At 31.8% G+C, this 14,857-nt stretch overlaps 3 protein-coding genes across 5 annotated transcripts; 1 reads left to right on the forward strand and 2 right to left on the reverse strand.

The window, feature by feature from the left end:
- Positions 1 to 2,360: 2,360 nt before the first annotated feature.
- LOC140662959 (armadillo repeat-containing protein 1) lies at positions 2,361 to 4,403 on the reverse strand. The gene is made up of 5 exons (XM_072886745.1): positions 4,165 to 4,403; positions 3,754 to 3,904; positions 3,342 to 3,677; positions 2,999 to 3,208; positions 2,361 to 2,598 (listed from the first exon to the last, which is right to left on the reverse strand). The coding sequence occupies exons 2-5, from the start codon at positions 3,859 to 3,861 to the stop codon at positions 2,431 to 2,433; spliced, it is 822 nt and encodes a 273-aa protein (XP_072742846.1). The 5' UTR covers positions 3,862 to 3,904; positions 4,165 to 4,403; the 3' UTR covers positions 2,361 to 2,430.
- Positions 4,404 to 4,427: 24 nt separating this feature from the next.
- Positions 4,428 to 9,336, forward strand: LOC140662954 (cationic amino acid transporter 4). 3 transcript variants are annotated; one of them, XM_072886724.1, is made up of 9 exons: positions 4,428 to 4,592; positions 5,630 to 5,779; positions 6,184 to 6,432; positions 6,677 to 7,015; positions 7,195 to 7,441; positions 7,704 to 8,100; positions 8,276 to 8,498; positions 8,586 to 8,759; positions 8,898 to 9,336. In XM_072886724.1, exons 2-9 carry the CDS (start codon positions 5,638 to 5,640, stop codon positions 9,080 to 9,082), a joined length of 1,956 nt encoding a protein of 651 aa, XP_072742825.1. In that variant the 5' UTR covers positions 4,428 to 4,592; positions 5,630 to 5,637; the 3' UTR covers positions 9,083 to 9,336. The 3 variants fall into 3 exon arrangements, with proteins under 3 accessions (XP_072742825.1, XP_072742824.1, XP_072742826.1); XM_072886723.1 differs by lacking the exon at positions 4,428 to 4,592 and adding an exon at positions 5,038 to 5,233; XM_072886725.1 differs by lacking the exon at positions 4,428 to 4,592 and adding an exon at positions 5,039 to 5,233 and having other exon boundaries at positions 8,598 to 8,759.
- A 1,942-nt stretch (positions 9,337 to 11,278) lies between these two features.
- Positions 11,279 to 14,803, reverse strand: LOC140676146 (acetyl-coenzyme A transporter 1). The gene is made up of 8 exons (XM_072910902.1): positions 14,134 to 14,803; positions 13,434 to 13,723; positions 13,182 to 13,336; positions 12,896 to 13,089; positions 12,632 to 12,816; positions 12,421 to 12,538; positions 12,115 to 12,330; positions 11,279 to 12,020 (listed from the first exon to the last, which is right to left on the reverse strand). Exons 1-8 carry the CDS (start codon positions 14,338 to 14,340, stop codon positions 11,841 to 11,843), a joined length of 1,545 nt encoding a protein of 514 aa, XP_072767003.1. The 5' UTR covers positions 14,341 to 14,803; the 3' UTR covers positions 11,279 to 11,840.
- Positions 14,804 to 14,857: the final 54 nt, after the last annotated feature.

Genomic DNA, 14,857 nt, shown 5'->3' on the forward strand with positions numbered 1-14,857 from the left:
AATAATAGAAAGGCAACTGTAAATAATAAGATGCTTTCACAATTATGAAAGTATCTGATTAACAATATTATGTATATGCGCAGTTTAAATATAAACTAAAAAAGAAAAGAAAGAAAAAGATCAAAGATAAACCTCCCGAAATGGAATAACACGTACAACATAACTATAATGAATTGAACGAATTTTATAATAACATAAGTGCCTATGGCAATTTGCATGCATCGACCACGTCGAAGTGTTTAGTGAAAGTTAGAACATATTGGTAAATATATATATATATATATATATATATATATATATATATATATATATATATGTATATATATATATTTATCAATATATTATATATTTATATATTACTATATAATATTAGATAATTATATATTATGTATATATATACATATATATATATGTATATATATATATATATGTATATATATATATATATATATATATAATATAAATCATAATAAAATAATATATGTAATATATATATTAATATACACAATTTAGTCTTTGAAGCATGTATTGAAAGATATTGTTGTACCTGTACTGATCTTTTATATTTGCAATATATTATGGATACAAAAACGTTAGACAAAATGAATATATGAGAGAAAAAAATACAAAAATATATAAAATTTGCTTCCCCAAAAGCTACTCCACTTACAATAGAAAAGTTACTTTGTGTCATTGTACGTATTTTCTAAGATATACGCTCATACGTAAGGAACTTAATTTTTTTTTTGTTATTTCACAGCCAACAAAAGTCAAAGAATAAGTAAGTTTGTAGTGACTATGTACTTATTGATTTCCACCTTTAAGCATTTATGTATAGTTTGCGATGCGAGTTGTATTGCACGCGAAATAGTCAAACGTGTGGTGCAGATTACGCGAGTTTCAAAACGAAACTTGACAATAGGATTACACGCGGAAACTTCGTACTCATTCCGCGAATATATTACCGGTACTAATAATTATTGTAAGCTATATCTCTCTCACATGCATATACCCACGAACTGTTGCGTTTACTCAATTGTCGAAAAGAATGATGTTTTGCATCCATCTATTGTACCTGCTTTGAAACTCAAATTGCCTTAATGACAATTATACACATCTGTAAATATATAGACAATACAACACCGAAATTTTTAGCGAATTAAGAATAAGATAGAATAATAATTTGGATGTGCTCATTTAAACGAAATAATTTCTAAGGCGTATTATTAGACAGATGTACTTTGTAATCATACTTATTGTATCCACATCTCATACATTATGCGAGTAGTTGCATAAATTGTTCCTTTTCGTGAAATGGCAGCTAAAACTGACGAGTTCTCTATTATTATATAATAATAGAAGGAGTATACACAAAATGTGTTATACATAAAATAAAGTGGTTTACAGGACGTTTCATCTCTATATACTTTATTCTTCGTATTAATCCAAAGAAAATATATATATATATATATATATATATATATATATATGTATATATCTCATATTGATATAAATGCAGAAATTTCGAGAAGTAGTTAAAAATTATTTATTAGTTTTGTAAACAGCACAATTTTCATAAATAGAAGCAATTTGTAAATAGAAACAGTTGACATTAATAACAATTATTGTAAAATCGAGTATTAGAACTCTTTCATTTTAATCTTTCTTTTATAATAACTGCACTATTGCGACTTGAATGTCATGTCACATATATTTAATGTCACATTTAATCTGATAGTTTAAATTACAAGCTTCTACAATGAACTTATGAGATTTTTTACTTAAATAATTAAATTTTTAGTATGTATATGCATATTGGAATTTATTACTTACATGCTTATATTAATATATTAGAATGTGTTGAGAAGTATTATTCTGATTGTACAACATAATATAACTTATGTATGTAAATATAATTGATTTTTACTGATATTAAATCAATTAACGCAAGACAGAATACACATGATTGCTAAAATACGAAAGATAAAAAACTCTCTCTCTCTCTCTCTCTCTCTCTATATATATATATATATATATATATATATATACCAATATATATAGAGCATATTCCCATTTTTACGAATATAAAGATTTAAAAGTCTGTATATTAATTTCCTACTAAGAGGGAGAAAAAGGCATTATTTATTATAAACTAAAGTAAAAACCGATTAATTTGTTACTGACTTCCTCTCGATTATCAAGCATAAATGTAATGAGATAATAGTATGAGATTCTAATTTAATTAGTTACACAATTATAACTAAAAATTATTTAGCCTTTCTGCTTAATGTATATCTATTGGGGTATATCTATATGCACGAGTTATTTCTGACCTTTTTTAAGAGGACAGATAAACGAGATTTCAAATAAATAAAATTATAATTATAATAATCATAAATTATACAACAATTTCTATTACAATTACAAATTTTACCAATAAAATGAATTGCTTAAAAATTCGGCGGTAGATTTATATAGAGATGAAGCGCTTTGTTTTAAACCGGTAAATAATGATACAACTCCTTCCTTATCATCTTCTTCTTCCTCTTCAGGTAAATAGTCGGGCATTTCTTCCCCATCGCTATCGCCCGTTTGTATCTGTAAATTTATTATATTCATATTTAATTAATTCATATAATCATATTTACTTAAAATCATGTACTACATTATGTACAAATTGATTGGTTATTTTTTGAATTTTTAATTTCGAATCTATCAATGAAATTATTTGAGACAAGATATTTAATTTATTGTCTTAAAACATTGATTATTCTATATTTTATAAGATTCTTTTTTAATTTACATATCTATTATTATTCTATTTGGCTATATTTTTCATAGAATAGAGTACTTTTTTCAGTTCCTCTTATTCGTTTTCTGAATTACATCAGAATTATATTTATAGTTTAATTAATGAAAATTATACTAAAGAGAGTATAAAAGTCTGTCCTTTATAAAGAAAAAGTAAATCACAAAAAAAAATTACAATATGTCTTACCAGCTTTACAAGAAACTCTTGATTAAATTTATTTCTTGTTACCAATCTCGCTTCCATATTGTCTGTGTTTTTGTCAATTGCTTCTGCAATTTGTTTTGCAGTGACAAAATTTAAGGTACGCATAGTTACACGTTGATGCTCTACATCAACAACAAGTGAAACAAGTCCTTCGATTCTTATTAATATCCCTTCCAATTCAGATCGAGTTTCCTATAATTAATTGTTTGTCATCATTATAGTTTAATATATATATAACTATATTCAAAGTATAAAACTATTTTTTGATATTTATTTTTTTCATATTTTACATTAACAAATCATAACTTGGAAAATCAGTACTTACTGGTAATAGACCCTGAACATGTAAAACTATTACATGAGTCTTCAATTTTTTAGGCTCTATAACTCGTCTACAACGGCTACGTAAGTTATATATAGGAGGTTTCATGCGCTCTATGTCATCTTTAATGTGTTGTGCTCGATTGGCCAATTTTGGTTCACTCAGACTGTACTTATTTATAATTGCTTCTAAGGATTCACGCACACCAAAAGTGGACGTTATGTGTATATAATTGTCTACATTCTTGACAAATATTTCCAGAATATCTAACGCTAAAGCAACCACATCTGCATCAGGTACCTCTAAGACGTACGCTATGTACGATAAAACCGTTTTGTCCTGCAATACATAAATAATTATAATGATAAAAGAAATAACATATGTTTTACAGAAATTTAACTAAGAAAGGACTCACCTTCAAGATTGTGTCATGGTTCACAAAATCGTCCGCAAGTTTCCTATAAGTCTGGAGGGTCTCCTGCAACTCCTGTGGGTCCACATCTGCGAGATCCTCTCCGTCCATGGTCCCCCAAATATTACGTTGACATTAAACGCGTTTGAGATTTCTGTACGAGATTTTTATTGCAATTTACTCGATGTAATTACTACAATTCGTGAGAATAGCCAACAGGATTCTAGGACGAATCCTCGTCGAAAACTGCATTCATTTTCGAGGAGAAAATTGACCAGACGAGAAATTTACCGCTTTCTCCAACATAAGAGATATTACGTCGCAACGATGTTGCACACATATGTAAAAAGGTCGTTCTAACCTTATTTTATATACAGAATCATCGAGATCTGACTGTCCAATGTGAGAACGTACCGCAATAAAAGAGTACTTCGGATGTCACACATTTGGCATTTGATCAAAATCGATCGAGAGACACGTTGCTCTTAAGCGAGTCCGTAATATCGTTCGTTTTTATCGGTACCGGAAGGAGAGATGGAAAGTTAATGCATACGTAGATTCAAAAAGCATGATGCTTGCAATGGTAAACAAAGTGGCTAAAGATGTGTAATGTAATGTCAAACGCGTCAATATCGGAGCGCGCACGCGCGCACGATAACGCAGAGAGAGAGAATGCAAGATTACATTATTTTTCTTATCACGTTGTACCAGAGAAAAGCCAAATCTAACTATTTTCTTCAATAACAATCGACGCGATGACTCGATGCAGTGTGACAGACACGTTCATATTCAGCTGATTGTTGTCAGCTGATCGCAGCAAGTCTGTCATTTGCCCCTTAAAGGTATACCTATCCAAATAAACTAGCACAGAGAGAACAACCAATCAGGTATCTTTTATACATGCATATATATATATATATATGCATGTATAAGAGATACCTGTGTGTATATATATATATAAAGACGTGCTATATACATTTTTTTATATTAGACGATTAATTGATTTTTCTGCACACATGCATTATACATATATAATATAGTCTAATTAGAATTTGATTCCACCAAATGTATTAGACAAAAAAACATTTTTATAAGTAATAAAAATTCAATTAAAATCAAAACTTCAAAAAAAAAATAGAAAATAAGAAACTATAAAGAGTGTCGTATTTGACAGTTAAACTTTTAATTGTCTGCATAAAAATGACAACAAGAATAGAAAGATTCGAGTACTATGTTTATTTCAGTCTGGCTTGTCACATCCGTAGAACCATAATTAACGCTAGAACGCAATATTGCTTTTCTAACATTTAAAAGCCAATTCCCGATTGGTCGTGCATCGCGCATTCGCGTTACTTGCTCCTTTTATATCGTTATATAGCATATGATTCCTTCGGTACTTATCCACATTATTGTATACGGGTGTAGTGCACATTCGACGTATACTTCATCGTCGGAACATCCATATAATTACAACGATTACGCCGTAAGTACGTTTGCAACACATCTCAGTGTGTCCTTGAGATATTCCAGGATTATTTTCTATCGATCGTCCACGGGGCGAAAGCATGGGTGACATTCGACGGGCTCGCCGCTACTTGTCATCGTCGTGACATTTCGTATCAGAATGCCATAGGGCACCATATGATTTTTGTTTTATATTGATTTCTATTGATTTTTTATTTGATAAAGATTTATAAGCGTGTCTCTTTCTCATTTTACAATCATTCAATTGAGATTTCACGAATCTGTAATTCAAATATATTCAATTAACAATTAATTTACGAAATTCGATAAATGTGTGTGTGTGATTATTTTTTTAACAAGGAGGCTGATATTTGTCTCAACTGACACGTCGTAATTGGAAATTGAAATTCTATAGAATCCATTATGCCGTCGGTTCGAAGAATGATCCTGGGTCACGTTATGTCCGGCTTGTATAACAAGATAAATCGTCGGAAGAAGTTGGACGGTGACATGCTTGAGACCCCAATGAAGAGATGTCTTTCTACCTTTGACATCACGATGCTTGGTGAATATGTATTTCAATTTGTCTATATATAACTGCATTAAAAAAAAAAGTAAGACAAAAAATTTTAAAGTATCTTAAAAAAGAAAGAAAAATAAAAACTTAAAAATTAAATGTTATTTTCAACACATGATGTATCTTTTATTCAACATAATTAATTGCATTTATATGAGATATGTATGAACGATATGCGACTTGCTATTACATGCTCGTATTATCGCGACAGTGATAAACGTAACAATCTGGAATAATAGCCTCGAGTGTCAAAGTAAGATATTAGTCAGAGAAGATTAATCAACAATTGTATCAAATATTAATAAAAATAATGAAACTTATATATGTTTGTGAATTGAATCAATGTAATCCATTCATACTAATATTTATTACTCTATTCAATATACTTCTAGGTGTGGGTCATATGGTCGGTGCCGGAATTTATGTGCTGACAGGAACGGTTGCACATGATACGGCTGGACCTGGTGTGATCTTCAGCTTCCTTTTGGCTGGCCTGGCTTCTGTTTTGGCAGCACTCTGTTATGCCGAGCTCGCCGCTCGAGTACCAAAGGCAGGCAGTGCATACGTCTATACATACGTCTCTGTCGGCGAATTTTGGGCTTTCATCGTGGGATGGAATCTCATCTTGGAGCATATGATTGGTAAAAAAATTATTCCTTCATGGAGAGATTTTTAAAATACTTACTACTGATAAGAATTTAACGAAAAGGAAAAATTAAATTAAACCAGTAATAAATAAAAATTAAATTAAGTTAGTAATTGTATAGCAATAAGAAAGAAAATTTTAAGTTGAATTTATTATCAGAATTAAATTTGAATTTTATTCTATTTATTTTACTACTTTTGATTTTAAGGATATTAACAGAAAGCTCAATCATTGATTAGGCGCAGCATCTGTGGCGAGAGCCTGGAGTGGATATGTGGATTCATTAGTTGGCGGTGCGATTAGCAATTATACCCGCGACGTGGTAATGAGTGGATACAGCATGGGAGAACCCCTAGGTGCCGTGCCGGACTTTCTAGCCAGCGGATTATGTCTCGTTTACGCTATGCTTTTGGGATTAGGGGTGAAGGCATCAACGACAGTAAATTCGTTGCTGACCATCATCAACCTGGCAGTGATGGGATTGGTCGTCGTTCTGGGGATTTATTATGCAGATATCACAAATTGGAGCAGTCAAAACGGAGGTCTTCTGCCATATGGTTTCGGTGGCGTCATCACAGGCGAGTATCCTTCATTCGTTTAATTCGAATAAACAAAAATAGTATTGGTATCGTAAAATACAGATGAAGATAAATTTTTGCAATCATGCTGATTGCAACGTCATCTAATTATTAGATTAAGAATGTAGTACAAAAATTATATTGAGTGGATATTGAATTCTGATATTTTTTTTATTCAGGCGCAGCAACGTGCTTTTATGCCTACGTCGGCTTCGATTCGATCGCGACTTCTGGAGAGGAGGCTCGTGATCCCGGACGCAGCATTCCGATAGCGACGATACTTTCTATGACAATAGTTACTATCGGATACATGATGGTCAGCGGTGCCCTGACATTAGTCGTACCGTATTGGGCGCTCAATCCTATCGCGGCTCTTCCAGAAGCCTTTTCGTCCAGAGGTATTCCGTGGGCTAAATATGTAATAAGGTAAAAATTTTTAATTTTATTTCTTTTTTTATAAACCTTTTTAACAACGTTTAAATTTCTCGAAAGAAAATCTTATGCTTTTAAAAAATAAAAATATGTCTTGTGCTTGCTCGTTTTTCTTTTTTTATTTTTATACATCTAATAGTATTCACTCCACATAATTGATCGCAAAAAAAAGATATAATATTTTATAATAAACAATATAAAATTTAATTATTTTCTGTTTAAAATTTAAATTAACCTTTGAACTTTACATATCTAGCGTGGGTGCTCTTTGCGGAATGACGACAACCCTTTTCGGATCCCTCTTCTCTCTTCCGAGAACAATGTACTCCATGGCAAACGACGGTCTGTTATTTGGTTTTCTGGGCCGCATCAGCGAGCGAACGCAAGTGCCGATATGGAATCTCGTCATAAGTGGACTACTCAGTGCCTTAATCGCTCTACTGTTTGACTTGCAACATCTGGTGGAGTTTATGTCGATCGGGACTCTGCTCGCGTATACCATCGTTGCAGTTAGCGTTATCCTGCTAAGATATATACCTGAGCAGCAGTCGTCCGATCAATCCGGCGTCAGTACACCGAGCAGTCTGTCTTCACCACCTACAGAAGAAGCAGATTCCAGTAATTACAGCAGCATAGCATCCATCAAATCCGAAGTATGTTTTGATTAAAAAGTATATGATGATTTAATCGCGGCTCACATATCATCAAATATAACTTTAAAAATATTTTATTTCTCTAAAGTATAAACCTTATAAAATAAACGGCTGAGCAATTTTTAGATTATTTAATAAATTTAGATTATTTAATACATCGTTCAATTTTTTATAGTTATTATGCGAAGGAGCTGGCAGATTCAAACCACGATACGCTTGGATGGAAGAATGGTTAGAGGATTATGATACTAGACACATCATGACCGCCTGTCTATTAATTTATACGATAACCTGCGCTTTCCTCGGTACCTTCCTAGTAATAGCATTTGAAACAACAGTTCCATTCACAAAAAGTGATTACCTTTCCGCAGCGATTTATCTTCCGCTTCCCATCGCGAGTAAGTTTACCTGAAACTTCTTTCAATCTTGACACGATATAATTATTGCTTGTTTTTATTGACTTCAATTATACTTATTTATCTCAGATTTATTTTTAGGTATTTTCGTGATTAGTGCTCATAGACAAAATCCGCCCAACGGGAAATTTCGAGTACCGCTGGTACCCTTCATACCAGCGCTAAGCATCCTCTTTAATATGGGTCTGATAATGCACTTGTCTTCAATGACGTGGCTACGGTTTTTCGTATGGATGACAATCGGTAGGTTTATTTATAATTATTAGGTTTAATTATAATTAATATTTCTAAGAGAATGTGACAATATATATTTAAAATGTTGAAATTGAATATATTAAATTTCAATTTCTAATTCGACTTCTCTTTTCAATTCTTTTTCAGGAATGATGATTTATTTCCTGTACGGGATCCATTATAGTAAAGAAGCAACTACTATCCCGAACTCGTATTCCATCTTGATGGCAACTTCGGAAGCCGAAAAAGGTACAAAGTGGGGATCGACGTTGCGAGTTAGTCCGAAAAGCGACAAAGCACCTATTTTGGACGACAAGGAACTTGTTCACTAAAGATAAGTTATTTTATTTTAATCAACATTGTGTTTTTCTTATTCAGTTTTCTCACCAGTGGAGTCGCGAAAATCGTATGAATTTTAATGCCGAAGCAAAATTTCAACCGCCAACAACGAAGTACAATGCAGGCTAATGCAACGAAATATAGAACAAGATATTGTTAAATCTTTAACAGTTTTTAATTAACTTTAAATGTTATTATAACGCACAATTAATACTCGGCTACTTAAATGTCATAGTTTGTTTTATATATCTTATATATATATATATATATATAAGATATATAAAATTAGATTCTATATATATATATATATATATATATAGAATCTCTTTTATCTCTCTCTCTCTACTATTTTATTTATTGTTACCTTTTTTGTATTTCGGCGGCTCCACTTTACAAACGAAAATTTGCTTGAAATTGAAAGTTTAAAAGTAAAATATATATTTTGTAAATATTGATCTTGTGCAAAAAAGAGACATATAGACTCATACAACTTTTCTCGGAAGTTTTGTCTGGTACAAACAACTATATTTTTGGTATACTTAGCCTCATATAGTCCGACTAATTACAAGAGTTGCATAATTTTAAAAATTGTTGATGATCGTGTTTTCTTAACACAATCAATGAAATATTGTCGCCGTACGCGCATTTTTCTTTTTCTAGGTGTGATCGTTATCATATAATCATCGGTATCATACAAGTAATCAGTTTTATTATTATATAAAAAATATTTTGTAAGGTTCTATTTTTTAAACATTAATCATATTTTACGAATATACTGTGTGTTGTATAATATTTGATGAAAATTTAATTTAAAGAAAAACTATTATATATATTTTATATTACGCACAAAAATTTTTACTTCTCATCGCGACAAGAACTTTTTTTTTTATTCCGTACGATTCTATTTTAGCGTAAGTATTGATAAGAATATGATAATAGTTAATTATAAACAATTAAATATTTTCTTTCTTTGTTTTTCGTTGTCATGAGAATTGTCATTAATTATATTAAGATTCAATATATATCTTATTCTAATGTAACAGTGAATGATAAATACAGTTTAGAGCAATGCAACGCGCAAGTTTCAAAGCAACACACACATATATATATCTTCCGCAATTATAATTATTATTGACTCTATAATCTTTTAAGATACGAATGATTTTAAACAGAATAAATAGTTAAGACTCCATTTATTTATCTATAAAAGCATATTTTTAATAAGAATTTTTTTAATTCTGTAATTATCTCAATTAATGAAAATTTGTGAATATAAATCCTTATAAATATGTAATAAATTAAATGTGAAATCAAAAGTTATATTTGTCGCAGTGATATAATACTCGTGCGATTAATCTTTATTGCGGTAATGTGCAACATTGTTCTCAGGCGACACTTTGACCGTCACGATACCCACGCGAATAATTTGCATCTATCTCCAATGACATCTAAAGCTATGACTCTATATCCGGTAAATTTATTTTCATACCTGATAATTCATCTTCATGACTACAATCGAGCTTATTTCTCTAAATAACTACATTTACGTCTAGAAGGTATATAAAAAAGCGATCAAATATAACACATAGATCAGTATCTTTTTATACAAAAGATTTTTATTAATATCCTTCGTTAAATAATCAGTTATGCGCATACACAAAATATTTTTTAGCTGTATTTACAATATAAACTGCTAACACACATGCTCATGTTCATCGATTTTAAAAAATTTCTATGAAATCTGTAAAGTATAATCCAGTGCAAAATGTTATTTGAAACAATACTAATCTAATTTTCTCGCAAGAAGGCAACAAATCACACGAGTTTACATACACACTTCATCTAAATAAGATGTAATAACGCTCTGTAAAAAATAACATATGTTTCTCTAGTAATGCATCATTTTGGAATAATATATTTGATTTCAGTTGGTTGACAAATAAATATATATGTATAGCATAAAAAAAGGAAAGGAAAATATATGTATTATTATATAATAAAGTTATTATATTAGTTATATAATATTATATATATACATATATATATATATATATATAATGTATATATATATATATATATATATATATATATATATATATATAATATACATATTATATAATATTTTTCCTAATATACAATAAATAATTTTACAAATGTTATATATATATATTATATATCGCTAAATTATATTGCATGACTTGAAGTGAAAAAATAACAAAAACAACCAATAGAGATCACTTATTATGCACAGAATATTCAATTTACGATTATAGTATTATTATGTTTTCTCCTTGTAAAGTTTATATATATATTCTGTACATATATATATATTCATATAACAGATAATATTCTATAATATATAATTATATATCTATAATTATATATTCTATAATAGATAACATATTGTTTTCTGAAGTAAATCGATAACGATTCACCTCATACACTCATACATTCATGAAACTGGAACACTTGGTAAACACGCAGCAAATGATACATGCACATATCTCACATATGGGCAGATATACAGAATGTCTAAAAAATTATTACAGATCAATGCGCTTTTGACTTTTAAGTTGGACGTCATATTTACGTTAGCTTTTTGTGGATGTAAAAAGTCTCAGTGTTTTTAATTTGCTTACTAACCAATTCGATCCGATGGACAACACCGAATATGACAACTCATCGTAAAGAATTTTCTAATAATTTTACAGGTACCAATGTAAAACACGTCTATAACATTGTGCTGATATGTTATCTGTTATTACGAGTAAATACGATTTTCCAAGCGGACATCGGTTTCGCCTGTAATATATTAATTTTTCTACGACCCCACCTAAGCCAAGAAAAACCTATGATTAAGCAGAGAATGCTTTCTATGTAATAACCATCGAGCTGCATGACGCAAACACCGTTATTGGTATTCGCACAGAGCTGAAAATATAACAGATTAATCAATTATAATAATCTTATGACATAATTGTGAATGAAAATATGAAAAAAAAAGACAAAGTGCTGTGCAACCAACCTCTCTTTCTGTAATTGTGCTACAATCGTTTGTATAATCGGTACTGCATTGCCTAAACGTCAAAGGATCAACGAACCAAAGCGCGGCTGTGGCGGGCCAATTTCCACCAAGATTGCATAAAGTATTGAGCAATGTCATGTAAGTACCACCAACAGCCGGATCGCTGACCTTTGCAAAGAAGGCCATCGACGCTACAAACATACTACTTGCAGAAATCTAAAAAAAATGCGTAAAGAAAAAACAATTTAATCCGAGTCGTACACTTCGCGTTTAAAGTAGACATATGCTCCGTTTATTAATATTTACCTGATGTATAAAGTAGAGACCTATCAATACGACGAAATAATAAGCTGGAACGTATCCGTTGATTATAACGAACGGTGTAATCCATACTAAAAATGCCGCTATTAAGCCAAAAGCCAGCCTATATCATACAAATTGCTTTATAAGTTACTTGATAAAAAACTTGATAATTTATCAGCCTATACTACTGAACAATGAATTGCACACTAATTACCTGTAAGGCATAGCTTTCATATAAACGTCCATAGGCCTGGGTCCAGCAGTATATTTCGAAATTACTAATGGTAAAATTATTTGCAGTGGTATCATCGGTACAGCCATAAAAGCGAACTTTTCCTTGGGAATACCCGCTTCTATAAGCTTCAAACTAGTCACGGCATCGCATGCTGAAAATCCAATCTGCAAAACATAATGAATGAAACCAACTTTTTACGTTCCAGCGCAATTGAATTCTAATTTTATAATTTTAGTATCAAACCTTTGCAGTCAAGAGGAATATAATCGTAGTCTTTATAGCTGGTAATTTAACTATATCCCACAATAGCTTATACGCGTGTTTAATATCCATATTTAGCTCTTCGCCTTTCAACATCCTGCCCTTATTTTCATGTTTGAATAATGCGATAAACGTCGTTGTAACGATAAATGTCCAGCCCCAAAAGTATAAAAATCCTACAGATATAAAAATATATTAGAGAAAGACCTTACATATAAATGCATCCATGATATAAAAAATAATTTCGCCGATAAACCAGACTTCTTACCAGGTAGAGTTAGCATGCCCACGTCGGAAGGGACTGATCTTAGGTAGCTATTGCAAAATTCAGCAGATTCCAGTGAAATAAACAACACGTAACCAATAAAATAGCCGGCCGTTTGGCCGACACTGTTACAAGTGGACGCGTACCCGACGTTGCACCTTAATGAATGAATCAATTAATTAATTAAACAGCTCTTGCAGAAGAAACACTGAATTCATATACGAAGCTGGATTATACTTTTTGCAAACATAATACCTTTTAAGCATCGTAAGCGCCCATCCATCAACTACAATGTCCTGTGTCGCAGCGAGTACGTTCAACAAGAAGAATAACGCAGTCAGCATTTCGATATTGGGCTTTTCGTGTTCCTTGCCCAGCCAGTGATCGACGTAATTTGACAGAAGGAGCATAAATATACCCATTAGATATTGGGTAGGAATCAACCACGTTTTTCTTCGTCCAAACTTTTGGGAAAAAATGGAATCTACTATAGGCGCCCAAAAAAGCTTCAACGAGAACGGCCATTGTACGAAACTAAATTCTGCCTATGTGAACAAAAAAAATAAGATAAATATATTACTTTTTATTTAAGCTTAAGTAAGTTTAAGCAAGCTTTTAATAAGCTTACTTATTCAATGTTCTATGTGTATTAGAATTATGTCTTATAAAATACAAATCGCTAATGTATAAATACTCAAGAATTTGTATCTATACAAATTTAAGAAGCTAAACTATGATCAACTGTTTCTTATTTTTAGTATCAGAAAACTAATCATATGCTCTCTAGTAAAAAAAAAATTTACAAGAAATGGAATTGATAAGTTTGGCTTCTCAGAAGCTCATACATTTAATCACACAACGGTTACATTGTTCAATCAATGATTTTTAATTATATTGTCAATTTAATAATCATATACATATTGAGCCTATTCAATCACAATAGCCTTCACTCTACCTGTTGCCTGTAAGAAACCCCTCTGTTCTGTAACAGCATAGGAATCGAGCCGCATAATCCCAACGGGATCCCCTGCAGCAAGTATAAGAAGAACAGTATCGCGATACTCTTCTCGTCACCTCGCAGATCGGAGGGTTCCTGAACATTATTCCCGTCGACGATACCGTCCTCCGCGACGCAATTCACCTTGTCCGATTTCCTCTTCATTTTCGTTCTCCACCTAATCTCGGATCAGCCAACGATACTCACTCGCGCCACGTTTGCTCGCGTTGACGTTGACGTTGACGTTGACGTTGACGTTGACGTTCAAGGTTACCGCCGATCGCGTTCAAGGTTTGTTAGGTTAGAAAACCACCGCTCGTCACCGCATATCGCGAACGAGTACACGCGCTCTGCTCGATTCTAGATTCTCGATGATGAATAAGGACGAATGATTTATGCCGGTTGAAATGTCATCACCTATGCAATTATCGACATAACCTTTTACTTCTGGTTCCACGCAGAGCAAGGGACGCTAGAATCGGCGCTGAATTTCTGATTCGGCTCCTTCCCTTCTTCCTTTAATACGTCGACATATGTGTGTGTGTGTGTGACACGCGAAGAAGAAATTGCTCGCGTGAGAACGACGCGCGAATATGTACGGACGCGCTGTCGCGTTGCCACGTTGTTGATTATTAGGACACGTCAGTTTTAACTCATGTTTTTTTTACCCACAACGTCACGT

The sequence above is a fragment of the Anoplolepis gracilipes genome, chromosome 2 (genome assembly GCF_047496725.1).
Source record: "Anoplolepis gracilipes chromosome 2, ASM4749672v1, whole genome shotgun sequence".
Lineage (NCBI taxonomy): Eukaryota > Metazoa > Arthropoda > Insecta > Hymenoptera > Formicidae > Anoplolepis > Anoplolepis gracilipes.